The sequence below is a fragment of the Malania oleifera genome, chromosome 9 (genome assembly GCF_029873635.1).
Source record: "Malania oleifera isolate guangnan ecotype guangnan chromosome 9, ASM2987363v1, whole genome shotgun sequence".
Taxonomy (NCBI): domain Eukaryota; kingdom Viridiplantae; phylum Streptophyta; class Magnoliopsida; order Santalales; family Ximeniaceae; genus Malania; species Malania oleifera.
In genome coordinates this window covers 7,102,519-7,129,533 of record NC_080425.1, presented here as the reverse complement: position 1 = coordinate 7,129,533, position 27,015 = coordinate 7,102,519, and the positions used below count along the sequence as shown (strand labels likewise).

General features: G+C 35.1%; 1 protein-coding gene across 2 annotated transcripts; it reads left to right on the top strand.

Moving 5' to 3' along the window:
* LOC131163889 (tobamovirus multiplication protein 2B) lies at nt 1-26,972 on the top strand. Of its 2 annotated transcripts, XM_058120701.1 has the most exons (5): nt 1-221; nt 23,536-23,601; nt 23,702-23,766; nt 26,273-26,363; nt 26,636-26,972. In XM_058120701.1, the coding sequence occupies exons 1-5, from the start codon at nt 63-65 to the stop codon at nt 26,672-26,674; spliced, it is 420 nt and encodes a 139-aa protein (XP_057976684.1). In that variant the 5' UTR covers nt 1-62; the 3' UTR covers nt 26,675-26,972. The 2 variants fall into 2 exon arrangements, with proteins under 2 accessions (XP_057976684.1, XP_057976683.1); XM_058120700.1 differs by having other exon boundaries at nt 3-221; nt 26,273-26,972.
* Nucleotides 26,973-27,015: the final 43 nt, after the last annotated feature.

The following is a 27,015-nucleotide window of genomic DNA, read 5'->3' as shown; positions in this document are numbered from 1 at the left end:
AAACTCGGCGCAAGTTTCATCGGTGTGCTATTGTGTACCATTTGCAGGGAGCAGTCGGAGCAATGGCTGCAGCAATCCCTTCGAGAACAACCGGCGGTGGCGGTGGAAGGAGTTCGAGCAGAGAAGGTGCGGCGAAAGCTACGGTGTCCGATCAGATTTCCCAGGCTGTTCAATCCACATCCAATCTCCTCCATCTCATGCAACAATCGTCTTCTTCTCAGGTATTAGTATTCTCTAATTTATGTGTTTCTTGAAGTTATTGCGTGGCAATTATCTCATCTGACGATGCTTATAGTGATTTTTGCTCGATTAAGAGGCGATTTTGTATGTTTCTGTTTGTGGCTTTGTTTTTTTTTATATTCAGTGGTAGTTCTTCATTTTCCTGGAATTCATGTTACTGTTAGGGACCAGCGTGAGTCATTCATGGTCAATTTAGAGTCTTTTGGGAGCTTTCATGGCTTCAATTTAGTTATTTCTTTTGCACCTTTTTATTTTCCTGAATTCTTTGGAGGATTTGCTGAAGCGTGAGTCATTCATGGTCAATTTAGAGACTTTTTGGAGCTTTCATGGCTTTAATTTAGCTATTTCTTTTGCACCTTTTTGTTTTCCTGAAATTCTTTGGAGGATTTGCTGTTAGGGATCTTAAGGTCCAGCATTTGGTGAGGCACCTCTCTCTCTCTCTCTGCGTGCGTTTGTGTGCTAGGAAAAGAGCGCTAATTTAGGTTATTTTTTGTCAGTAAGATCCTTGCAAGCTCATTTTTGTAAGGAATTGATATTTTCTCTATCATTTTCGATCTTCCTTTCTGGGGGTGCTAACGAGGAAGAAAGTCTGCTCTGCTTGTAGTGTCTTAATAAATTATTAAATTTGTTGTTCCCTAGAATACAAATGGTCAATCTATTTTTACATGACCTTTTTTTTTTTTTTTCAAATAAAAGGCGCTTAATCATTCAAGAGGAGGCCATTTATGTTAGTGGGATTGGGCTTTTGTGATGTCTCCGTTTTTGACATAGCCTCATTCGAGATCACCGATTTCTAGCTCTTAATGTTATGCAAATACGAAAGGGTAACTCAATTTCAATGAACTTCCAAACATGGTCTCGTGATGCATATTGCCTGTATTTACCCAATGCTAATGATATTTTGGGGCATGTTGGACATTTTGTGGAAATAGGATATTGAATGGCTCATTGTATTTATGTGGCATTCAAAGGGACAAATTGTCTTTTAAAATGGAGCCCAACTAAAATATGGTCCGTCAATTGATGATATAGATATTAGGATCCTATGAAATGTCGCTATTGTAGTTTTCAGGTCACCTTTCTTACGATGACTATTGGTGAGTAAATTGGGTTGACTTAAAAATGTGGGTATCTTAGGGATCTACATTGGCCTCATCCATTTCCTATGCATTTCTTATACGACAACAGTTGATGCTCAATTTTGTTGATGTCGGAGAGTAGCCACATTGCTAAAGAAGGTGGCCTCTCTTTTATAGAATTCATTGATGGTTACCTTGAGTTGGTTGAATGAATTATGGAGTTGGGTTGCAATTTGTTGAACAAGGGTTTGATCGTTTTTTACAATCTCAACATCTTTCTTCATGGAAACATGGACCTCTTTTAAATTTTCATTGGTTATGAGGCAAGAAATTAATGCAAGTAGGCAAGGTGGATTGATATTAGACTCCAGAAAACTTCAAGTACTAATAATGTTCATTGCTATAGGTGTGTCCATAAGTATAACAAAAACAACAACAATAATAACAACAACAACGAACTTGGCCTTAAGTCCAACTATGCGGGGTCGCCTGCACTAATCCTTTTACGCCAATTTACATAATCATGAACAATTTCTTCTGACAAATTCAAAGCTATTAAATTTTTACTACCTTATTCCAAGTTATATTAGGTCCACCCTACCCATTCTACTACCTCTTACAATAACTAGCTTAATCATGCTAACTGGTGCACTATTTGGCATACATTGCAGATGCCTAAACCACTTGAGTCATTTCTCCCTTATCTTCTATAGGAGCTATATATAACTTGCCATAAATATGTTCACTCGTAGTTTATCTTTTAATGTTATACCACTTATCCACCTTAGCATCCTCATTTCTACAACTTTTACTTTTTGGATATGTCTTTTCTTAATTGTCAAATATTCTGATCCATATAGCTTAGTTGGTTTTACAACCATCCTGTAGAACTTCATTTTTAATTTTAAGGGTATTCTATGATTACACAGCACACTCGAAGCACTTCCTTTAATTCTATGCATTACATCTTCTTCAATTTCTCCTTCAGCTTGGATTCTAAAGCTTCCCTCCATACTTCTAAATTAAATTCTATTCCACCCCTAGTTTCATCAATCAAGACAATATCATTTGCAAACAACATACGCCATGGAACCTCATTTTAGATACTCCTAGTAAGTTCATCCATCACTAGAGCAAAAAGATAAGGGTTCAAAGTAGATTCTTGATGTAATTGTGATTAGAAATTCCCTAGCCTCTCCACTTGTAGTCTTAATGCTAGTCATAACTCCTTTGTACATATCCGTAATGACATTAGTATATTTACTACATATTTCCCTTTTTTTCAAAACCCATGTAGAATTTTCCTAGATACCCTATCATACACTTTCTCCGAGTCAATAAAAACCATTTGCAAGTCTATTTTATTCTTTCTAAACTTTTCCGTTAATCTTCTTAAAAGATATGTAGATTCTGTAGTGGATCTCTAGCCTAAAAATCAAATTGATTTTCTAAGACCCTCATTTCTATCCTTAATCTTCGTTCAACTATTTATTCCCACAGCTTCATTGTATGACTAATAACTTTAATTCCATGATTGCTATTACAATTTTGTATATCTCTATTATTTTTGTATATAGGCATTAAAGTGCCTTTGAGGATAGACTTTGGATTAACGGTAAGGTTGCTCCTTTGTGACCGGTTGGCCACAAGTTTGAGTCCAAGGAAATAATCTCTTTGCGTAAAAGCAGGGGTAAGACTGCGTACATTGTACCCTACCATCGCAAAGCGGGGAACCTTGTGATTGTTGATGCAAGCATGGTATATTAGATGAGAATTCTTCTGTCATGGCATGGAAGCCTTGGGGCACATTTTGAGAAAGAGAATGGAGAGATTGTTTAAGAAGGGTTTTATCCATGTCTTATATTTTTCTAGTTTCGAGACTTGTGTTGACTATGTAAAAAGGGAAACTTACAGGTAAAGCTAAGTCCAAAGAGACTAAAAGAAGTTAAGAGTATTCTGAAATTAATTTATATTGATATTTGTGGTTTTCTCACTCTTGCTGCGATGAGTGATTATAGATGTTTCATCACTTTATTGATGATTTTTCCCATTGTTGTCTTGTTGAGCTCATTCATGAAAATTTATCTCATTAAAGGCATTCAAGGCATCAGCTAAGCTCAATGCGTGAAAGAGAATAAAAAAAGTGAGATTGAAAGGTATAAGGCTAGATTGTTAACTAATGGCTGAAATCAGCAGAAGGACATTGATCGTAAACAAAGTTTCTCTTTGGTTTCAAAGAATGATTCATTATGTGTTTTGATGGCCCTAATGGCTCATTTTTATTTAAAACTTCACTAGAATGATGTTAAAACAGATTTCCTCAATGGAGATCTATTGGAGGATATGCATATATATATATATATATATATATATAGAGAGAGAGAGAGAGAGAGAGAGAGAGAGAGAGAGAGAGAGAGAACAATTGATTGGTTTTATGGAATCCAGGAAAGAACACTTGGTATGTAAAAAGTTGAAGAATATCTTTTGGTATTAACTGGGGGACCGTAAACTGGGTGACCTGCAGCATGATTGGTTTTTTTGAAAGGAAAAGGATATATGAGATGGGAGCTGCATAGTGTGTGTGTGTGTGTGTGAATACATATTAATGTACAATTTAGGTAAGAGTGTGGTGCCAAATTAAAGGCACCTAAGTCGCCCCTCCCTTATCTTCTACAGGAGTTATGCATAACTTGCCATGAATATGTTAATTTGTGGTTTATCTTTTAATGATATTCCACTCATCCACCTTAGCATTCTCATGTCAATAACTTTTATTTTTTGATATGTTTATTAATTGTTAGCCTTTGATCCATATAGCATAGCTGGTCTTCAACCATCCTATAGAACTTTCTTTTTAATTTTAAGTGTATTCTACGATCACACTACACACTCGAAGCACTTCTCCATTTTACCCAACTTGCTTGAACTCTATGCATTATATCTTCAATTTCTCCTTCAACTTGGATTCTACAACTTCGTTTCATAATTCTAACTTAGATTCTATTCCATCCTTAGTTTCATCAATCAAGACCATATCACTTGCAAACAACATACACCATGGAACCCCATTTTCGATACTCCTAGTAAGTTCATCCATCACTAGAGTAAAAAGATAAGGGTTCTAAGTAGATAGTTGATGTACACCTATTGTGATTGGAACTCCTTAGCCTCTCCACCTATAGTCTTAATGCTTGTCATAACTCCAGTATACATATCCTTAATGACATCAATACACCTACTACATATGCCATTTTTTTTCCATGATCCACATAAAATTTCCATTGATATCCTATCATACACTTTCTTGAAGTCAATAAAAACAATATGCAAGTCTCTTCTTTCCCCTAGACTTTTCCATCAATCTTCTTAAAAGATATATATCTTTTGTAGTAGACCCCTAGGCATACAACCAAATTGATTTTTTGGAATCCTCGTTTCTAACCTTAACTTTTTTTCAACTCCCTTTCCCATAGTTTCATTGTATGACTCATAAGTTTAATTCCACGATAATTATTACAATTTTGAAAATCTCCTTTATTTTTGTGTATGGCTATTAAACTACTTTTGATGATGGACCTCAGATAAACGGTAAGGTTGCTTCTTTGTGACCGGTTGGTCGTGAGTTCGAGTCCAAGGAAATAACTTCTTTGCATAAAAGCAGGGGCAAGGTTGCTACACTATCATGACCCTCCCCCTACCATTGCAAAGTGGGGAACCTTGTGGCCTGGGGATGCATTTTTTTTTTTTTAAGGTATTGAAGTGCTTTGCATTTATTTTTCTGGCATTTTTTTAGTTTTTATAATTGTGTAAATAAATTAGTTAATCATATAATTTTGCTATCACGTAGGCATTTCCAAACTTCAATTGGTATGTTATCCAGTTCTATAGATTTTTCCATTTTTCATCTTTTTTAATACAAGCTTAACTTCATTAACTCTAATTTTGCAAATAAATCTCATATTTTTAGTTTTTTTTCCTAACTTATCAACTCTAATTTAGGTCTTCTACTTGGTTTTCATGAAATAGCTTGCTAAAGTAACTTTGCCACCTTTCTTTTATGTCTTCTTCCTTAACCAAGACAAGATCATCCTCACTTTTAATACATTTTACATTACCTAAGACCTAAGTCCTTGCGCTTTCTTTCTCTAGCTTTAGCAAGTTTAAATATGTCTCTTTATAAATTATTACATGATCCATGTTTAGCTTTAATAACGACCTTTTTTGCATTTTTTCTCGTCTCTGTATATTTTTCAAAGTTTTCCATGTTCTACATTTTTGCCATATTTTATACCACATTCTTTTTGTATTACAGGTTTTTGAACATCTTGATCTAACCATCAATTTTCTTTGCTATCTAAGAATCTTCTTCTTGTTTCATCTAAAACTTCTTTTGCTGTCCTTTTAATAAAACTTATACTACTCCAAAGAGGGTTTTTGTCTACGCCATCTTCTATTGCCGTCACCATCTTTGATCATTTTATCTTTAAATCTTATTGTATTTTCTCCCTTTTGGTTTCGCCATTTAGTTCCCTGACATTAATTTATATTATCCTTTCTCTTCCATCTTTTAATATATATATCTAACACTAAAACTCTATGTTGTGTAGTGAAGCTTTCACCTGGATAACTTTACAATCCTTACATGATAAGCAATCTACGCTCCTAGTTAAAAAAAAAAAATCTGTTGGACTTTACTTTGTCCAATGACTTGACTCTAAAAACACCTTAGAGAATAACTCTCAAGTATAAGAGTGTCAGCAAGTAGTAATTAAGGAAGTCCCTAAGTCATTTCCACAAGGAACGGTATGGTTGAATTCCAAATTTAACTGTTATCCAAAAATGAAGGAAATTAAACCCTATGATCAACTAACATGTTATTAACAATGGAATGGGGTTTCGGAGATGATCCAAAGATGGTTCTTTTTCTTGGTTTTGTGTGAGATTTGTAAGTTATCTACTCAATAGACTAAATGAAATTAAAATGCAGCATGTTTATAAACTCAAGTAAGACGCAAAACTTAGTTACGTAACAAGTTTAAAATTCACGTGTCGACGTCCTTGTCACCAACACTACTTTTGTACCTAAATTATAATAAATTGAGGACGTGTGTTCAATGAATAATGATTATCCTTGCTTCGAGGAGCTAAACCACATTCAACAGCATCATCTAATCCACTATTTCTGACATGGCCAAATTTAATGTTCATGCTCTAAAGGACATTCTATCAAACACCTTGTGTGCAGCCTTGTTACTTAACTAAATCTTAATCTCCTTGTGTTTTAAAACATCTCATAAACACAAATTAAGCTTAACACACTACGCAAACCCAACGCAACAAAGATAACTCATTCAATGATCCACTCAAACAATAAAATAAACGATAACAAAATTAAACGAACAAAATGACCCTACATTTAAACATTCAAACAAAGAATCAAAGATAAGAACTTCATTAATCAAATAAAACATTCAACCATAAAGAGTACTCAATCCAACATTAACTTAAACAAAACAAACTCAATCCAACAATAACTTAAACAAAACAAAGTATTGAAATTAACATTTAAGTAAAGAACACAAAGAACAAAAGCTAGAAGAGTGAAAAGAGAAGAGAAAAGAGAAAGTAGTCTATGGCAGAATGGAGGGGATTCCTCTCTAGGTTCGGCAGCTCCAACTCCTCAATCTGCAGCTGTTCCAACTTCCAACACTTGCGCTCAAAATAAACGTCAAAAGTGAAGAAACAAAGAACAAAAACTAGAAGTGAAGAGAGAAGAGGAGAGAAGAGTAGAAGAGAAGAGTCTATGGCCATGTGGATACACAAGGCTGCTCCCAAATCCCAGCATGCGCTGCCCTCAAGCCCATGGCCTCCAAACCTCCACAAACATAGTGCCATACCTAGCTTAAAACAATCCTTCTCCTTTGCCACAAGCTGCCCTAGCCGTGTTAGACTCCTCCATGCGCATGGGCCTTCTTTGCAAGGCCCATGTGACTTATTTTACTTCTTGCACAGCTGCTCCCTTGCAGCCCACACACATATGCATGGCTAGCACTAAGTTAAAACATGTTTTTCTTCCTTCAAATCTGCCCTAGCTATGTGGACTTCTCCAAGTAGGCGCATGGGCCTACTTTGCTTTGGCCCATGCCTTCTTTTCTCTCAAGCACGGCTGCCCTTGCAGCCCACACACATGCATGCCAGCCCTTGCAACCTTTAAAGCTCTAAATCAACCAATAATTGCCACATGGGCCTTCTTTGCGTGGCCCATGCTCTTGTTTCTCTCTAATCTTCATGGTCCATCAAGTGTGTCCTCCTTATGCATGCCACTTTCCTTGCTTTAAAATGTTTGGGCCTTCACCTTTTATTCCTGAAAATTGCCCTGCAATAATTAAACAAGAATGTTCGTAAATTTACGAGCAAAGAAGGGATAATTATCTTAGTATCACCAATTGTGCACATAACTAGGCATTTAAGTAAAATTGCAATACTTAATTAATGCATTTAAACACCTAATTATACAACTTTGACGGGTAATCATCCACTCGTGAAGGTTATTAAGTGTTCTTCTCTTTTCTTAAAACAGGTATTCATTGTAATAAAATCATATGATAATGCGAAATCTAGGATCATATCCCTAGACTCATTTTTATCTCCATATTTGTTTCCTCTATGTATACTTTCATAGCCTTTAGTATCCTTTCCCATGTATCCATTCAAAGTAGCTCCTATAAATATTTTCTTAATCCCTTATATGCCTTGTATAATAGTATCATTATCTTCACAAAATTGTCTCTTGAGGTCTTCTGCTAAGCTTATTTGAGTAGTATAAATACTAATGACGTTTTTATCTTTTCACCTAAGATCATCTTGATTTTATGACTTTATTCCCTACTCTTTTGACATCTACAATACTATCTTTTAAGTTTTTGTCTATAATGATTCCTACCCATTCTTATGTTTTTCTTTTCTAGTGTATTACCAGGGTTTGAATCCTGATATTTCAATTTCTCTGTTCATTCTGGTTCTTTTCCTTCTTATCTTTCTCTGGTTCTGATCCTATATTCTATTTCAAATCCCTGCTGCCCAGCAGTATCTGCTCTCTTCTTCTTCCGTACCTTTCCTCCTCCTCTTCTTTTGTCTTCTCCTCCTAATTCTCTCCCACAATTCTCTCAAATGTCCCTCTAATTTCTAATTTTCTCCCTTTATTCTCTTTCTTTCTCCTCTGTTCTGTCTAAAACCTGCTTCTGTTTTCTCCTCGTCTACCATTTTACTTTCTTCTTCTTCTTCCTAATTCTTTCCATCTCTTGCTCTCTATTAAAAAAGAAAAAAAATTTAAAAGCATTTCTGAACTTTTCCCAAAATTTCAGGCCCATCCTTGCACCATTAGAAGCAGACACCACCAAAAGGCCTACTAAGAAAATTTCAACATTGTCCAACTAAGAAGCACTAATATATGACACGATACTGACACAATGATACAACAATTTTGAAAAAAAGAGGATGTGACACATTAGGGATACTTTAATTAATTAATATAAAAGTATATATATATAGGCATGTCTTCCTTTTAGATGACAAATATTGTAGTAATTTTGATTTTAAATGAAATAGAAGCACCATTTATGCAAAATTATTAATTACACGTTTTAAAAACTATACTTATACAATCATCAACTACATTCATATTGTTGAGTATTGGTCCAACAACAAAAACACAACTCAAGGGCATGGCTAACAGGGGCAATGAGCATGTCTTATCAAGAAATTAAATATATATATATATATATATATATATATATATATATGAACAGAGAGCGGCAAAAAAACGATGGTTTTATTTTATTTTTTGGAAGAGGGTAGGGGGTTCTAGGGGTCAGGAGGTCTAGCGGCGCTCTACAAGGCTGGCACAGGCACTAGTGCTTCAAATCCTAACCACTCAAATGTCAAAGAACCTCTCGACTCTCAATCTTTCAACTTCTCAATTTTGTTGTGAGATTTTATTTACAGAATTAAAGAGGGCAACCAAACACAGCATTTCAGTGCAAGAAATGTCTTGGAGGTGTCCTAGTTGTATGACAGAGTGTTGGAAAGTGTTTTCGTTGTGTCCAATAACAAAAATAAATAAATAAATTCCTGACACGTGTTGGATACGTCTCGGGGGATGTCGGGCAGGTATCGGTATCCGATACGTGTCGGAGACCGACACTTCAGACTTCCAGGAGTGCCTATGTTTCCTAGCCGTCCGACCAAGCGTATGGGCACACACCAGTGGAAGAAGATTGCCCAGCCATTAGCCTTCATAAAATTCCAACTACTGTGCTTTTTTCTCATCACATAACCACCACCATGCAACCTCCACTCTTTGATCTATCTTCGCTTGAAATCTCATTGCTTGAGGACCCTCTCCAGAAGCTTATGCCCCCAACTCGCCATCGACATGCTTGAGGAACTTTGCCACTCTTTGCAATTTCTTGTCTCGTGATAAATTGTTCCAGCCATGCTATTTTGGGTTTTCTTCATGGTATTTTGAACTGCAGCAAGATATCTTGACTACGGACATGATATTTTGCAAGCAAGTGTGATAATTTGCCACAAAAAGTGAGAAATTGTCGCTGCCAGCACTAAAAATCAGGTTCTATTGCTGCATTTTGTGAATTTTTAAGGTGAATTTGTTTCTTTTTGTGTGACACTCAAGATCTAAAGGTAATTCTTGAAAATTGGGGGGTTAAATTTATGATTTTGCATGAATAGATTGTGAATTATGGGCAATTGTGTTTAAGACTTTTGGTGATATATAGTTGCAGCCTGCGTGTGTGTGTAAATCCAGCAATACGGTGACAAATTATTGGAAAAATGAATGCCTTCCTTGGGCACAATTTTAAGCTTTTGCAAACCTTTCTCAACTACAGAGTAAATGTTTGCAAAATCATCACTAATAGAAGATGCTCATGAATTGGTTTCTACAAATGGGGTCAATCATCTGCAACTTCATCTCGAACCTCACCTATAGCATTATGAGATGTCTTGAAATGATAACACCACCTTTCATGTTTGTGAAAGATGTTCAGTTCCAATCCAGATGGGTGATTATTTTGATTATGTTTGGTGTGATATCATACCTATGAATAATGGCGTGTATTCCTTGATTCTTCTCAGTTAGATGATTTTTGGTGTGACTCAAGGATTTGAACACGTCTTCCACTATAATAGTAAGAACATCATTTTGAAGCACACTCTACCAACCAATTAACCAACCAAGATAAAGTATCTGCTAGAGTTACTCAACTTGAAGACACTACAGGGAATAAAATATATGCATTTGAAGACGTCCAAAGTCTTTCAGACATTCCTATTGTAGAGTTTGTCATCCCTGATGATTTTATTGATGCCAACTCAATTCAAGGCTACGATGCTGTCAAAGAATTGTTGTTTCTTGTATTACTAAAGCATTGGCTTTCAAAGAATCCAAGTTTGCTTCTTATTTCTGATCCTGCAACATTTCAAAATTTGAGGCCGAATTTTTTCTAAGGGAGATTTGACGTAGGACAAGAAGCCAAACCATGAATTGACTCTTGTTTGAGATTAATGGAGAAGAATAGGACATGGATTGATGTATTTAATTAATTAGATTTATTATTGTTGACCTAACATGACTTACTAATCTTATTTTGATGATAACAAAACTAAGGTAATTTAACATGTTTTGTTGAAAGTGATGATACTTAAGGAATCGGTTTTTTTTTTTAAAACTCAAGTTCAAGTAATCATGAAGCTCATTGCAAGACTACGTGAAAAGGACATGAAGGCTTAAAGGACATGAAAGCATAAATTCCAAAGATGACTTGATGAAAGCTTAGAGAATTGAAGCTTAAAGACAAGATGGACTCAGCCAATGACAAGCATGAAGACTCCAAGCTTAGAATATGTTTAAAGTCTTAAGAGAGTCTCTATGTAAGTACTTCATTCAAATGATGATATGATTGGATTTGAAGCTTATTAGGAAACCCATTGACTTAGAGACCATATTTTGCAAAACCTCAGAAAATTTTAAATAATTTTGGGAAAAACAAAAGAGCAAAAAGATTTTGGAAACAAAATGGAAAATCAGTTTTTTTGGTCTGTCTAGGCGCCTAACTGAGATGGCCTAGGCGACTGACAAATAAACAGAAGGAGTTTGAGAGAACCCGAGAGGACCCAGGCGACTGACTTGTAACGACCCAGTCGATTGACACCCTACTGCCTTTGAAATTCTCAGTATTTTTAATGATCCAGGCGACTGACTCTTCGTACCCAGTTGACTGACTCTTAGAGAATTCAAATTTTAAAAATAGCAAGAAGTTTCCAAAATTTAGTTTTTGAATTCTAAACATTATGAAAACTTAGGAAACACTTCAAGTCACTTAGGGAACACGAAATACTCTTTTCTAAACATCTATAAATAACCCCCAAGACAAAGGATTCAATACACAAAAGCAATACACAACAATCAAAGCTTCCTTGCTTACAATACTCTCAAAAGCTCTCTTGCTCACATACATTTTGAAATTATCTACTGAGTTTTGCTTTGAAACTCTCTCAAATTTCTGAGCATATTTTGAATTCTTTCCATCAAGAAAGAAGCTGACGGTGATATACTTCTAAAGTTTCAAATTCTTTCTATTGTTATTTTGAATTGAAGTATATAGAATTGTGCTTTATTGTTGTACTAATCAGCTTTTTCAGAGAGTGTCTTTGTACACCAAATTTGTTCTTGTTTTTGTAGGCGGGTCAGGTTTTGAATCATTGTTGGACCAAGCGTGGGGTATCGTTTGGAGAGGCGAACTCTAGCCTATTGAAAGAGGGATTGTAAAAGGTTGCTCCTACCCGTAAAGGAGTGGTATAGTGGAATCCTTAGGTGTGTTGCCTAAGGCAAGGACGTAGGCTGGGATAGCTGAACCTCGTAAAACTTGCGGTGTCACTCTCTTCCCTACTCTCATTTAATTTCCTGCTCGTATAAACTGCGTGGTTGGATATTTAATTTTTTCCTCATATAAACTACGTAGATTGGATATTAAATAAACTGAAATTAATTTGACTTTGGGATTGCGGAAACCGAAAGGGAGTACGTTGATTGATCAATACTAATTGCAGAAACTGTAAGGGAGTACGTTGATTGATTAATACCCAAGACTCATTCATTAATTGAAAGTTTGTTTAAATTCTTAGTTTTGGAAGAGTAATTGGAAATTTCTATTGTGCTTCATATTGAGAAATCATGTGTATTAATACAGGGCATTTATCAGCTACATACTTAAACTCTACTTTGACTTACTAAATTGCTAAATCTTGGAAGCATTGCTAGAATTATTCTTTATTGTGAATCTTGTCTTGATTATCTTGGTTGGTTAAATTAAATTGCTGAAAGAAGTATTCAAATTGGAATCCTCATTTATAAAGGTTTATAACTAAATTAATTTTCTGCTGAACTTGTGATTATAAACCAACTTTGTATGTGTGTTTGCTGAAACCAAAAAGAGTTAAGAAAGAATTAATTAAAGAGGGTAAAAGGAATTTTTAAAATCCCAATTCACCCCCCCTCTTGGGAGTACACCTTACTTTTCAATTGGTATCGGAGCGAGGTTGTAGCAAATCTTAATCTAGACGCTACATAAGGATTTAAATGGCACATCTAGGTGTATCCCCTTTTGCTGAGGGTCAATCCTCAACTAGACCTCCTATTTTCTGTGGTGTAAACTACACTTTTTGGAAATAATGAATGAGAATCTACCTTCAAAACATGGATTGGAAGGCATGGAAAGTTGTCACACATGATGACCACATCCTTACTAAATTAGTAGATGGTAAAGAAGTGCCTAAGGAAAAAAAAAGATATGATTGATAATGACTTTAAAATGTTGCAAGTTAATTCAAGTGCCATGAATGCACTATATTGTGCCTTAGATGTAAATGAGTTTAATAGGGTCATGACATGTAAGTCAGCCAAAGAAATTTGGGATAAGTTAGAGGTAACCTATGAAGGAACGGTCGATGTTAAAGATAGTAGAATCGACATGCACACAAGTGAGTATGAGGCATCTAGGATGAACCCAGAAGAAATTATCACTAACATGTATACTAGGTTTACCCACATAATCAATTCCTTAAATGCTTTAGGGAAAAATTACTCAACATATGAAATGATTCGAAAAATCCTTAAAGGACTTTCTTCGATATGGGAACCTAAAGTCACAGCAATCACGGAAGGAAGAAACCTGAAAAATACTTCTTTTGATGAGTTAATCGGTCCCTTCTCACATATGAGATGACAATGAACGAAAGATTTTCGAGAATAATAATAAAAATAAGAAACCAATAGCCCTTAAGGCTGCCAAAGAAAGCTCTAGTGATGAAGACGAAGAAAAGGAATTAGATGATGAAGAACTAGCCTTCATTACTAGAAGACTTGGAAAATTTTTCAGAAAGAATTCCCTTGGAAGTTTAAAGGATAAAAAACTGACAAAGGAAAAACAAACAAAAAGGAAACTAAAAATGAACCTCCTACGTGTTATAATTGCAAAAAGGTTGGACATATTAAACCTGATTGTCCACAGCTGAAGAAAGATAAGAAAAAGAAAAAAAGGCAATGAAGGCTACATGGGATGATACAAGCTCAAGCGAATCGGAGAACGAATCAAGTGAACAAAAAGTGGCCAACATATGCTTCATGGCTCACAATGCTGAGGTAAACTCCTACTATAGTTCATCAGAAGAGTCTAGTGAAAAGTCATGTAATGATTCATGTGATAGTATGCCTTCATACAAAAAAATCTAGGCTGAATTATTTGTCTTATACAATAGGTTCATAAAAGTAACTAAAAGGAATATAGCTTTGAAAGAACAAAATGAAAATCTGAAAAATTAGCTGAAATAGAAAAGGACTCTCATATTGATGATCTCATGAAGAAAATAAACAACATGTCCCAAGATTTGGTAAAACTACAAGTAAATGGTGAAAGTAAGAAAGACTTAGAAATAAGGAACCTTAAAAGTAAAATTGAAGATAAAGACAAGATCATTTACAATTTTATTAGAGGAAAAGAAAATTTTGAAAAGATGGTTGGACAACAAAGGATGATTAGTGATAAAGAAGGAATTGAATACAATGGAATTGAAAGCAAAAAGAAGAACCTATTTATGGGATATTTCGTAAAAGAAGCTAAATACTTTGCTAGTACATCTTCTACAAATATTTATGAACACACTACTTGCTTCTTATGTAGGAATAAGGGACACATAAAGTTTAATTGTCCACTCAAAAGAAATATGTCAAAATAAAAAAAGAATGGAAAGTAAACACTAAAAATAGATTGACTTAAAAAGAATTAAGAAGGTTTGGATTCCAAAAATAACACCTTGAATCCTTCCTTGTAAGTATGCTTTAGGACCACTCCATCAAAGGAAAAATGGTATTTGGACAGCGGGTGTTCAAAACACATGACCGGAGATAAAACCAAGTTCACCACCCTAGCTCAAAAAGATGAACGGTATGTCACTTTCGGCGACAACGCTAAAGGTGAAATCATTGGAATTGGAAAAATAGGTAAAGAACCTTCCTTACCATAGATGATGTTTTACTAGTGGATGGGTTTAAACATAATCTTTTAAGCATAAGTCAACTTAGTGATAAGGGGTTTGACATAGTCTTTAAACAAGATAAGTGCATAGTTCAAAATCCAATAAAACATGAAGTTCTATTACAACTTATAGAGTCAATAATGTATATTGTATAAATCTTGAAAATCTAATCTCTCGAGAAGTAACATGTTTGGCTGCCATGAATGAAGCCAGTTGGCTTTGACATAGAAGAATAGGACATGCAAGCATGGATTTGATATCAAACTTATTTAGAAAGAAGTTATTCAAAGGTTTATCAAGCACAAAATTCATAAAAGACAAAATTTGTGATGCTTGCCAACTTGGGAAGCAAATTAAGACAAACTCTAAAAAGAAGAAACATATTTCTACTAGTAGACCTTTAGAACTTATTCATTTAAATTTGTTTGGTCCTACTAGAATACAAAGTATAGGAGGAAAGCAATATGCTTTTGTCATAGTTGATGACTACTCCAGGTTTACCTAGGTACTCTTTTTAGCCTCCAAGGATGAAACATATGTTAATAAATTTGTGCAAGAGACTTCAAAATGAGAAAGGATATGGTGTCTCAAATATTAGGAGTGATCAAGGAAGAGAATTTAACAACAAAGAAGTTGCAAAATTTTGTAATGAATATGGAATAAGTCATAATTTTCAGCACCTAGAACTCCCCAACAAAATGGTGTTGTTGAAAGAAAGAATTGAGCTCTTCAAGAAATGGCAAGAACAATGCTCAATGAGCATAAGCTACCTAAGTACTTTTGGGTTGAGGCGGTAAATACCGCGTGCTATGTAATAAATAGAGTATCCATAAGATCAAGCCTAAACAAGACTCCCTATGAATTATGGAGAGGTAAAAGGCCTAACATATCTTACTTTCATGTATTTGGATGCAAATGTTTTGTACTAAATGATAAAGATGATTTAGGTAAATTTGATGCAAAAGCTGATGAAGGAATATTTTTAGGATATGCATTAAATAGTAAAGCATTTAGAATCTATAATAAAAGAACTCTTACAATTGTGGAATCAATTCATGTAACATTTGATGAAGAAAATCCATTTAATAAAACTATAAATGTTGAAGTAGTTCAAACCACTCAAAAATGAGAAGACTTAGAAATTATAGAAGTGAAAGAAGAGAAAAATGAATTAACTTCAAATGATGATACTACAGAAAATTCTGAGTTACCCAAAGAATGAAAATTTGTAAGAAATCTTCCTAGAGATCATATCATAGGAGAACCATCACGAGGTGTATCTACTAGATCTTCGTTGAAAAATCTATGTAATCATTATGCATTCTTATCTCAAAATGAACCTAAGAACGTTGGAAAAGCTCTAAGTGATGATTCATGGATAGTGGCTATGCAAGAAAAATTAAATCAATTTGAAAGAAATAAAGTATGGAAATTAGTTCCTAGACCAGATGACCATTCAATTATTGGAATAAAGTGGGTATTTAGGAATAAAAAGGATGAAAATGGAATTGTGGTAAGAAATAAAGCTAGACTTGTGGCTCAAGGATATAACTAAGAAGAAGGAATAGACTATAATGAGATTTTTGCTCCTATAGCTAGAATGGAAGCCATAAGAATGCTATTAGCCTATGCATCTCACAAAGAATTCAAACTTTATCAAATGGATGTGAAGAGTGCATTTCTAAATGGTTTTATAAATGAAGAAGCATATGTAGCACAACCTCCAGACTTTGAGGATATTCAAAATCCTGATTATGTGTTTAAGTTAACAAAAGTCTTGTATGGATTAAAACAAGCCCCTAGGACTTGGTATGAAAGGTTTAGTGGATTTTTACTAGAAAAGGGATTTTCTAGAGGAAAGGTAGATAGCACATTATTTATCAAAACTAAGAAGGAAGACATGCTCATTATCCAAATCTATGTGAATGGTATCATATTTGGTGCAACAAATAATGTTTTATGTAAGGAATTTGCTAAGTGTATGCAAGAGGAATTTGAAATGAGCATGATGGGAGAATTGAACTACTTCCTAGGACTACAAATTAAGCAAGCCAAGAATGAAATTTTTATAAATCAATCCAAATATATAAAAGACATGCTTAAGAAATTTGACGTGGAAAGTAGCAAGCCTATAAGAACTCCAATGAGTATTTCCATAAGTCTTGGTAAGGATGAAAAAGGAAGACCAGTAGATATGAAAAACTATAGAGGTATGATAGGAAGTTTGTTATACTTGACAGCTAGTAGATCGGATATAATGTTTAGCATATGCATGTGTGCACGATTTCAATTAGCTCCTAAAGAATCTCATCAAATAGTTGTAAAAAGGATCTTAAGATACTTAATAGGTACTATTGACTTAGGACTTTGGTATCCTAAGGACATTGGATTCGAATTGATTAGTTATTCAGATGTTGATTACACTAGATGTAAAATTGATGGAAAAAGTACAAGTGGTACGTGTCATTTTCTAGGACGATCTCTAGTATCTTGGTTCTCTAAGAAACAAAATTTCGTAGCCTTATGTACTGCTAAAGCTGAGTATGTGGTAGCAGGGAGTTGTTGTGCACAAGCACTCTACATGAAGCAACAATTAAAGGGCTATAATCTAGAATATTTTGTCATACCAATAAAGTGTGATAATACAAGTGCTATAAACATTTCCAAAAATCCAATATCACACTCAAGAACCAAACATATAGACATTAGACATCATTTTCTAAGAGATCATGTGCAAAAAGAAGATATCATACTAGAATTTGTAAATACAAGTGATCAATGGGCGAATATTTTTACCAAACCTCTTTCAGAAGAAAGGTTTATATCAATAAGAAGATAACTTGACCTATTACACAATAGGGAAGTGGTTTAGAAAGAATACAAGAAGAGAAAAGAAGAAAAATTGAAATTTTTGGGAAGTTAGGTGACTGAGTTCAGTGATCCCAGTCGATTGACGAGCCACTGACTTGCAGGAATTTAGTTTCTCAGTTAGTCAAGCGACTGACTTCTGAGACCCAGTTGACTGGATCATTGGGGCTTTATATATTTTGAGCGCGAGACCCTAATTTCTTTTATTCTAGTCAACTGGACTTGGTTCCTCAACTCACCCGAATTCGTTTTCTTCCATTCCCCTTGCTCCTAAACCCAAAATCTTTCATTGAAAGAGTGGAAATCATCTCCCCACATCTTCCACATACGAATTTCTAGGGCTTTCAATTCGTTCATCAAAATGCCACGAACCAAATGAGCAGTGAATCAAGGCTCTACCTCCAGACAAGAAGTAGACAACATTGATCAATGGCTTGTTACTTCTAACACCAAACAACGATATAGGATTCATCTTCGAGCAACCAATCCAATACTTGGTAAGATCATCGACACAACTTTCTTTACGGTAGATTTCCGAACATACTACCAATGTTTAGCGCAATAGGTTGAAAAAATCTTGTGGTTTATCAAGCAAAGGGCCTATACCCAAATCTCATTAAGATATTTTATGCGAATATGGTTCAGAGTCAAACGGTACTCACTACTGAAGTCAGAGGACAAAGAATAGTATTAACACCACAAACCTTGGCCCCTATTCTTCGTATTGACCAAGGTGATTTTGAGTGTCCTGCATGCTCACGTACTTGGATCATGGACCAAGGATTCACCCTCGAGGAATTTTTACCGTTAATTATGGTTGAAGTACCTGAACAATTTAGGACTCCTCTTAAGTATACATAGTTGAACCTTCAAGCACAAATACTTCAGAAAATCATAGCTTACGATATCGTACCCTAGGCCGGCTCACACGATTACATGTCATTTGTGGACTGCTTTATTATGTGGTGTCTTTTGTAAGGGAAGAAACTTGACTTGTCTAGTTTGATTCTGAAATGGATGTGGACAAGATTGGAAGCAAGACGGGTTACTCTTCCATATGGAGGCATCCTTAATATTCTGTTTTCTCTTCTTAGTATTATCAGTCCAAATGAGTTGTTCATAAAGAGTACTCGATATGATCTTTTCGACTCTACAACTCTAAAACAGATGGGATATGAGAAACATGAGTAGGGTTGGTTTCTGAGAGGCAAAAGACCACCTTGGCCAGCTCCTGAGCAAGCTCCACCTCCTGATCAGCAGCCAGAACCTCAGAGTGATGCTCCTTCATGGTTCATACCATTTCATCATCAGTTTACTACTTTTACTAGTGATGTACACTTAGGACTTCAATCTCTTAAGGAAAGTAATACCTCACTTCAGTCTAGTATCTGCTCACTTGATCAAAGACTTAGCCGTTTGGAACAATATCAGGCTAGTTCCTCACGTTATCCTTGTGATGATGCATTAGATGAGAAATTTGAGGAAGAGAAAGATGAAGGAAATGATGAAGGATCTGAAGATGATGATGCAGCTGATGTTGATGCTTGATGTTTTTGTTGCTATGATGTGTATTTCAGTGCTATATCAGTCCTTTTGTTGTGCATCTCATTACTATATATATATATATATATATATATATGTAATTAGTTCACTATGTTTCAGATTGTATCTCAGTTTATTTATTTATTCATTTTCTACTTATGACACTGTACAATTATGGTTCTATATGAATGTCTTGTTGTGTATGAATTTGTGTCTACTTTGGACTTTGCCTTGTTATTTCCTTTCTTTTTTTGATTGATGTCAAAAAGGGGAGAAGGATTGAGCAAAATTGAGAGTAAAGTTGCAAAGCAAAAATTGAGGATGTTGCAAAATTGAGAATACTATTGATATGTTGGTATATGTTGGTATATGAAATGGATATTATTGAACTAAGATCTTGCAGTACATATGATATGCTGATATATGTCGATATATGAAATGAATATTATTGAAATGAGATCTTGCAATATGAACTTTCATAAAACTGAAGTTGATACTATTTGAAAAACTATCATATGGATGATTATTGTACTTTCAAAACATTGTTAAAAATATGCTTATTGTAAGGGGGAGCCTTATCAAGGTTCACTTACCTTTGCTCCTTATTTGTCATCATCAAAATGGGGGAGATTGTTGGCCTAATATGACTTACTAATCTTATTTTGATGATAACCAAATTAATGTAATTTAACATGTTTTGTTGAAAGTGATGATACTTAAGGAATCGGTTTTTTTTTTTTAAACTTAAGTTCAAGTAATCATGAAGCTCATTACAAGACTACGTGAAAAGGAAATGAAAGCTTAAAGGACATGAAAGCATAAATTCTAAAAATGACTTGATGAAAGCTTAGAGAATTGAAGCTTAAAGACAGGATAGACTCAGCCAATGACAAGCATGAAGACTCCAAGCTTAGAATATGTTTAAAGTCTTAAGAGAGTCTCTATGTAAGTACTTCATTCAAATGATGATATTTTGGATTTGAAGCTTATTAGGAAACTCATTGACCTAGAGACCACATTTTGCGAAACCCTGGAAAATATTTTTCAAAAGTTTTAAATTACTTTGGGGAAAACAAAAGAGCAAAAAGTTTTTGAAAACAAAATGGAAAATCAGTTTTTTTGGTTTGTCCAGACGCCTAACTGAGATGGACCAGGTAACTGACAAATAAACAAAATGAATTTGAGAGAACCTGAGAGGACCCAGGCGATTGACTTGTAACGACCAAGTCAACTGACACCCTACTGCATTTGAAATTCTCAGTGTTTTTAATGATCTAGGCGACTGATTCTTCGTACCCAGTCGACTAACTCTTAGAGAATTCTAATTTTAAAAATAACGGGAAGTTTCCAAATTTTAGTTTTTGAATTCTAAATGTTATGAAAACTTGAGAAACACTTCAAGTTACTTGGGGAACACGAAATACTTTTTTCTAAACATCTATAAATACCCCCCAAGACAAAGGATTCAATACGCAAAAGTAATACACAGCAATCAAAGCTTCCTTGCTTACAATACTCTCAAAAGCTTTTTTGCTCACATACGTTCTGAAATTCTCTACTGAGATTTGCTGTAACACTCTCTCAAATTTCTGAGCATATTTTGAATCTTTCCATCAAGAAAGAAGCTCATGGTGATATACTTCTAAAGCTTCAAATTCTTTCTATTGTTATTTTGAATTGAAGTATATAGAATTGTGTTTTATTGTTGTACTAATCAATTCTTGTAGTGAGTGTCTTTGTATGCCAAATTTGTTCTTGTTTTTGTAGACGGTTCAAGTTTTGAATCGTTGTTGGGCCAAGCGTGGGGTATCGTTTGAAGAGGCGAACTCTAGCCTATTGAAGGAGGGATTGTATAAGGTTGCTCCTACTCGTAAAGGAGTGGTATAGTGGAATCCTTAGGTGTGTTGTCCAAGGCGAGGACGTAGGCCGGGATAGCCAAGCCTCGTAAAACTCGCGGTGTCACTCTCTTCCCTACTCTCATTTAATTTCCTACCCATATAAACTGCATGGTTGGATATTTAATTTTCTACTCATAAACTACGTGGATTGGATATTAAATAAACTGAAAATTAATTTGACTTTGGGATTGCGGAAACCGAAAGGGAGTATGTTGATTGATTAATACTAATTGCGGAAACCGTAAGGGAGTACATTGATTGATTAATACCCAAGATTCATTAATTAATTGAAAGTTTGTTTAAATTCTGAGTTTTGGAAGAGTGATTGGAAATTTCTATCGTGCTTCATATTGAGAAATCAAGTCTATTAATATAGGGCATTTATTAGCTACATGCTTAAATTCGACTTTGACTTACTAAATTGCTGAATCTTGGAAGCATTGCTGGAATTATTCTTCATTGTGAATCTTGTCTTGATTATCTTGGTTGGTTAAATTAAATTGCTGAAAAAAAAGTATTCAAATTGGAATCCTCATTCATAAAGGTTTATAACTAAATTAATTTTCCACTGAACTTGTGATTGTAAACCAACTTTGTATGTGTGTTTGCTGAAACCAAAAAGAGTTAAGAAAGAATTAATTAAAGAAAATAAAAAGAATTTTTAAAATCCCAATTCACCCCCTCTCTTGGGAGTACACGTTACTTTGCAATTATGTTTGTTTAGTATTAACTGGAATAGGATGTGTATTTGGGGACTTGTTTGTAATATTTGTGTATTATAGAGGTATGTTTCTAATGTAATGTAGTTTTAGGAGCATATGCGAAATTTCATATGAGGGGGCTTTTTTTTATAAATAGTGTGTGAAAGCCATGTTGTAAGTAGGTCGATGAATTTGAATTTGAAGTGAGCATGTGATTACCTCCCACCCACCCCCGGTATCTCCTCTTTCTCCCTTCCCCTTCCTTCTTCTCTTCAATTTCTTCTCTCTCCCATGGCTTTAGATCCTTGATGCTGCCCCTGCATAATTTTGGCTATGAATTATCAATAAAATTGAGCAATAGTCAATTCTCAAAATTGCAACTTGTATCTTTTCCCGAAGTTTCAAATCCTACCAGTTGAATTACTATAATACTGCAGATGATATGGCTGACAGACCACAGCAATCGGAAGAATTAATTTTGAAGCCCTTAAGTTGCTAATGAGCTTACTGAGAAGCTAGCACAAACCAACAAGCCAAAAAGTTGTCTAGAAGGTTCAATTCCATGAAGAAGATATGCCAAAAAGGGAGAACAATTGTCTAATTAAGAGATTTCTCTTTGTGTGTGTGTGTGTGTCTGTCTGTCTGTCTGTCTGTCTGTTTTGCTTAGCTCAGCTTGACACATGGTTGGGCTTGGGCTGGAACCGAGCTGAGAAGAAGAAATGGAGGTTGGGGGATGAAATGGCGGTTTGGGGTTTCTTGATGAGAGGAAGAGGAGAAGAAACCTATGCTAGTAGTGACAGCTTGCTGCAGTTGATGGTGATGTAGCAACCTTCTTATTTGCAAGAGAAAGGAAGGAAACTGACATTTCAGATTCTGGCAGAGTATATCTGAGTTGAGTTTTTTCTCTTTTGATTTTTTTTGTTGTGCTTATTTTTGTTATTGTTGTTGTTGGTAAACAAAGAATAATGTTAAGGGAGATGGAAAAAGAACAGCCAAAGAAAAGTAGAACAAGATAAGAGGAGGACAAGGAAACAAAGAAGAAAAACACTGCAGAACAAGTCAAATGTTGTGAAGTGGTACAACATCTCTGCAAATTTTCTAAAGAAACATTTCTAATGAGCAGCACATCATAATGAGGCAAGGAAATCAACTCTGCTCCAAACCAACTGAGAAGAAGTACCAGCCCCCCTGCAAGTTCTTGCATTCCTAGTCTTGAGCCAAATACACCAGATAATAGCAAGAACTGCAAAATGCAATAGAGCTATCCTCTCTTTTTACCCACAATATCCTCTAGAAGTAACAACACAGAAAGCATAAGAATAAAAATAAAAATAAAACATGGAGTAACCCAAATTACCGTCTCCCCAGTCTAACGATCTGTTTCAAAGAGTCTAAGCAAATGGGCCATATAAGAAGAAATGAGCACAGTTCTCCTCACTCCTAAAGCGAAGGACACCAACATCAAATGGTCCTTAATTATGGAACAAGGGTATTTAAATTAGTGACTACATTGTTTTACTTTGTTGTTTAATATTTTTCTTTTATGGTGGACTGTCCATAAACTCTTTAAAATTGTTGCTATTATCTCCATTGCAGGCACAAATAATAAAGCTCCCAAAAAACCTTTTGGCGAAAACCTCTACAATCAGGAATACTGGGCAAGTATGTTGATTTTTGTATACAGAAACAAATATGAGCATTGGATACTCCCGCAAAACATTTAGTTCTCTGATCATCTTGCTCTTTCTGTTGTCTGAGCCAGGTATTGGAGCATATGCCTCGGGTAATTTCAGCTTTAGATGCACACATGGAAAATGGATTGCAAAGGTTCCCCGTCCAAGCCCCTCTTTGCCCTCATATGGCTTTAACTTTTTGTGGAATTAAATATTTATTTTTCAAATAAGTAAATAAATAAAATAGAACAAACAGAAAAGAAAAAAAAAAAAAAAATTACAGCTTATTGTCTTAATACAAAGTAATTTTTGGAAAGTTTATGCCTTTTTTTTTTTGAATAAAAGAATACAACATTATTAAAACCAAGAATCAGAGTTCATGATTTAGATGACAAGGAGTTCCCACAAAATTAGAAATGCAGAAAAGCTATAATACATCAAAGGAAAGCAGAAAAAACAATGGAAGTAACCAATACAAAAGCGCTGCCCTCCAGTATCTTATGAGGTCAGACAGTGATATTCTCTAAAAGAAGTCAAAGAGTGCACCCATAAGGAGGCAAGGAAAGTTGCTCTATCCCATAAAGGCCATGAGCAGGTTGAGCAACCTTTAAAAGTCCTGGCATTCCTCTCAATCCACAACAAGGTCCAAAGGATGGTGAAAACAGCCGCACGCCAAAGAGCTCTACCATTTCTATTCTTTCCAAAACTCCTGAAAGTTGCTCTGATTTTACAAGAAATGTCCAAAATATGCTGCAATCATAGGTTATGATTAGATAAACATACTATTCATGGGTTAGGTAGCTAAAAATTTTCAAATGACATATTTCTGTTCAGGTATGACAGCGTTCCCAGAAAATGTTGAATTTAACAATTGTATAATTATGAAATATTTACTTGTATTCTTTGGAGGATGACTGGAGATAAATGAGGTAGGAATACCAAAAAATGGTCTGCATGAGACTAAAGATAGTGGAAAATTTAAACCCAAAAAAAATCTGTTTGTGTTGTGTATATACCTTTTGTGGCCTACAACTATGATTTGAAGTAATCATAAATCCGTGTGTGATATGACTTCCCAACATTTTTTATGGATTTTTTTGGTCAAATAGAAATTTTAGTGTCTGAGGATACCAACTAAACTTTTGAAAATTGTGGAATTTACAAGTTTGCGCTGCCATGTTTCATGGACTTGCTTTTAACTTTGGTCTGATTGATGTATTTAATACCAGCATATGCATTTGATGTTGGAGTTTCAGCAATTTTTTCCAGCTGCCTATTGGCCTACTAATGCATGAGCATGCCTGCATATTAGTGGAAATTTTTGTTTTTGTGCATGCCAGCCTGCAAGCATTTTCTGTGTGCATGCTTGTGTGAGTGCATGTGTTTGAGTGTGAGAGAGAAAGAGAGGGATCAATAGAGATTTTTGTGTGTCTATTGGTTGGAGCACCAGTCTCCAATTCAGTGGTCCTCATTTTTTTTCACTAAGATTCTCATGTTTGTTGATGATGCTGCTAAAAGGATGCATTTGCACCTTCAGATAATAAATAGACAGCCACGTGGACTTATTACCCATGAGAGGTGCAAACTTTCTCCAGAGCCTCAACTATTCAACATGATAAAACATCCCCCTTGAGATGGATGTTTTTTTTTTTGCTTTTCCTGTGTTAGGAACCCCCAGTAAGAGTGTCCCATAAAGCAGCCGATACCATTCTTTGCGAATGAATCTATTGATGGATCCATGGGATTAGGTTTTAAAATGAAGTTGATTTATTGATGGATTGATGAGAATAGGGTTTAAAATGATAGTGCAGAGGCCAGAGTGGGCCTTGGAACATTAAACTACACGTCAAACATTGGAGTACATTTCATTGCTCGGAGTAAAAATAAAAAATGGAGCACTAGTAGTTTTAAGTAGCCGATACCATTTTGAATGAATCTATTGATGGATCCATGGGATTAGGTTTTAAAATGAAGTTGATTTATTGATGGATTGATGAGAATAGGGTTTAAAATGATAGTGCCGAGGCCAGAGTGGGCCTTGGAACATTAAACTACACCTCAAACATTGGAGTACATTTCATTGCTCAGAGTAAAAAAATAAAAATAAAAATGGAGCACTAGTAGTTTAAAGCGGCCAATACCATTCTTTGTGAATGAATCTATTGATGGATCCATGCCATTAGGTTTTAAAATGAAGTTGATTTATTGATGGATTGATGAGAATAGGGTTTAAAATGATAGTGCAGAGGTCGGAGTGGTCCTTGGAACATGAAACTACACCTCAAACATTGGAGTACATTTCATTGCTCGGAGTGAAAAAAAATGGAGCACTAGTAGTTTAAAGCAGCCGATACCATACTTTGTGAATGAATCTATTGATGGATCCATGGGATTAGGTTTTAAAATGAAATTGACTTATTGATGGATTGATGAGAATAGGGTTTAAAATGATAGTGCAGAGGCCGGAATGGGCCTTGGAACATTAAACTACACCTTAAACATTGGAGTACATTTCATTGCTCTGAGTAAAAAAAAAAAAATGGAGCACTAGTAGAACCCATCTGTGCTTACTAAACCAAAGTCATATTTGTTTATTATTTGGATTTTGGGCCTTCCATTCTCTGGTGCCCTTAAAAAATTTCTTTTTGTGGTCCTTCCAGTGTTCCTCATCTGAAGACAGTAAGTCAGTTGCTTGTAAATATGGAAAGCTGCCAGCTAAGTGCTCTGTCTCAAGCCCATCGTTCCCAAGAGGTAAAAACTCTCCTCCCTCCTTCCCACCCAGTTAATATCTAACTTGTCGAACAAGGTTGCAAACAATTTTGATAATTTGTGTAGTTTGATAAAATCACTCTGAATGATTAGTTAAGACTGCATTGAGCTTCTTTCTAAAATTGAAAGCTTTAGTGTCAGTTTGATTTAATTCTCTTTCTAATTTTTTAGTTGGAGGAAACCTAATCACAGAGAGCTTTAGTGATCTTTATTTCATTTACTTCTTTCTCTTTATATATATATTTGTTTTGTAGGAACCTCATGAAGTGGACCAACCTCCAGTGGCAGACTAGCAGACCAACCTTTGGGACAATGTCGATACGAACCCAAAACAACAGGTATACTTCGTATAATTCAAGCAAGCAAGAAGCTAAAGCCTTGTCAAATGTGTGCAAATTAGGAGGCAGGCAGACAGGATATTTTTTCAGCTGGGCAGTGCCATAGAGATCAGATGTGTGATTTTTTAATGCATTTTGAGTGCTTTTAGCATCTCTGCTATACACCCTATAGGGTAGGCTGGACATTTAATATGATATTATCCATTGTGCAAAGAATCCATCTTCAATTAAGTAATATCTGCCGTTCAATGAATCTAGAGAGTATCTGATTCTCTCTCTCTCTCTCTCTCTCTCTC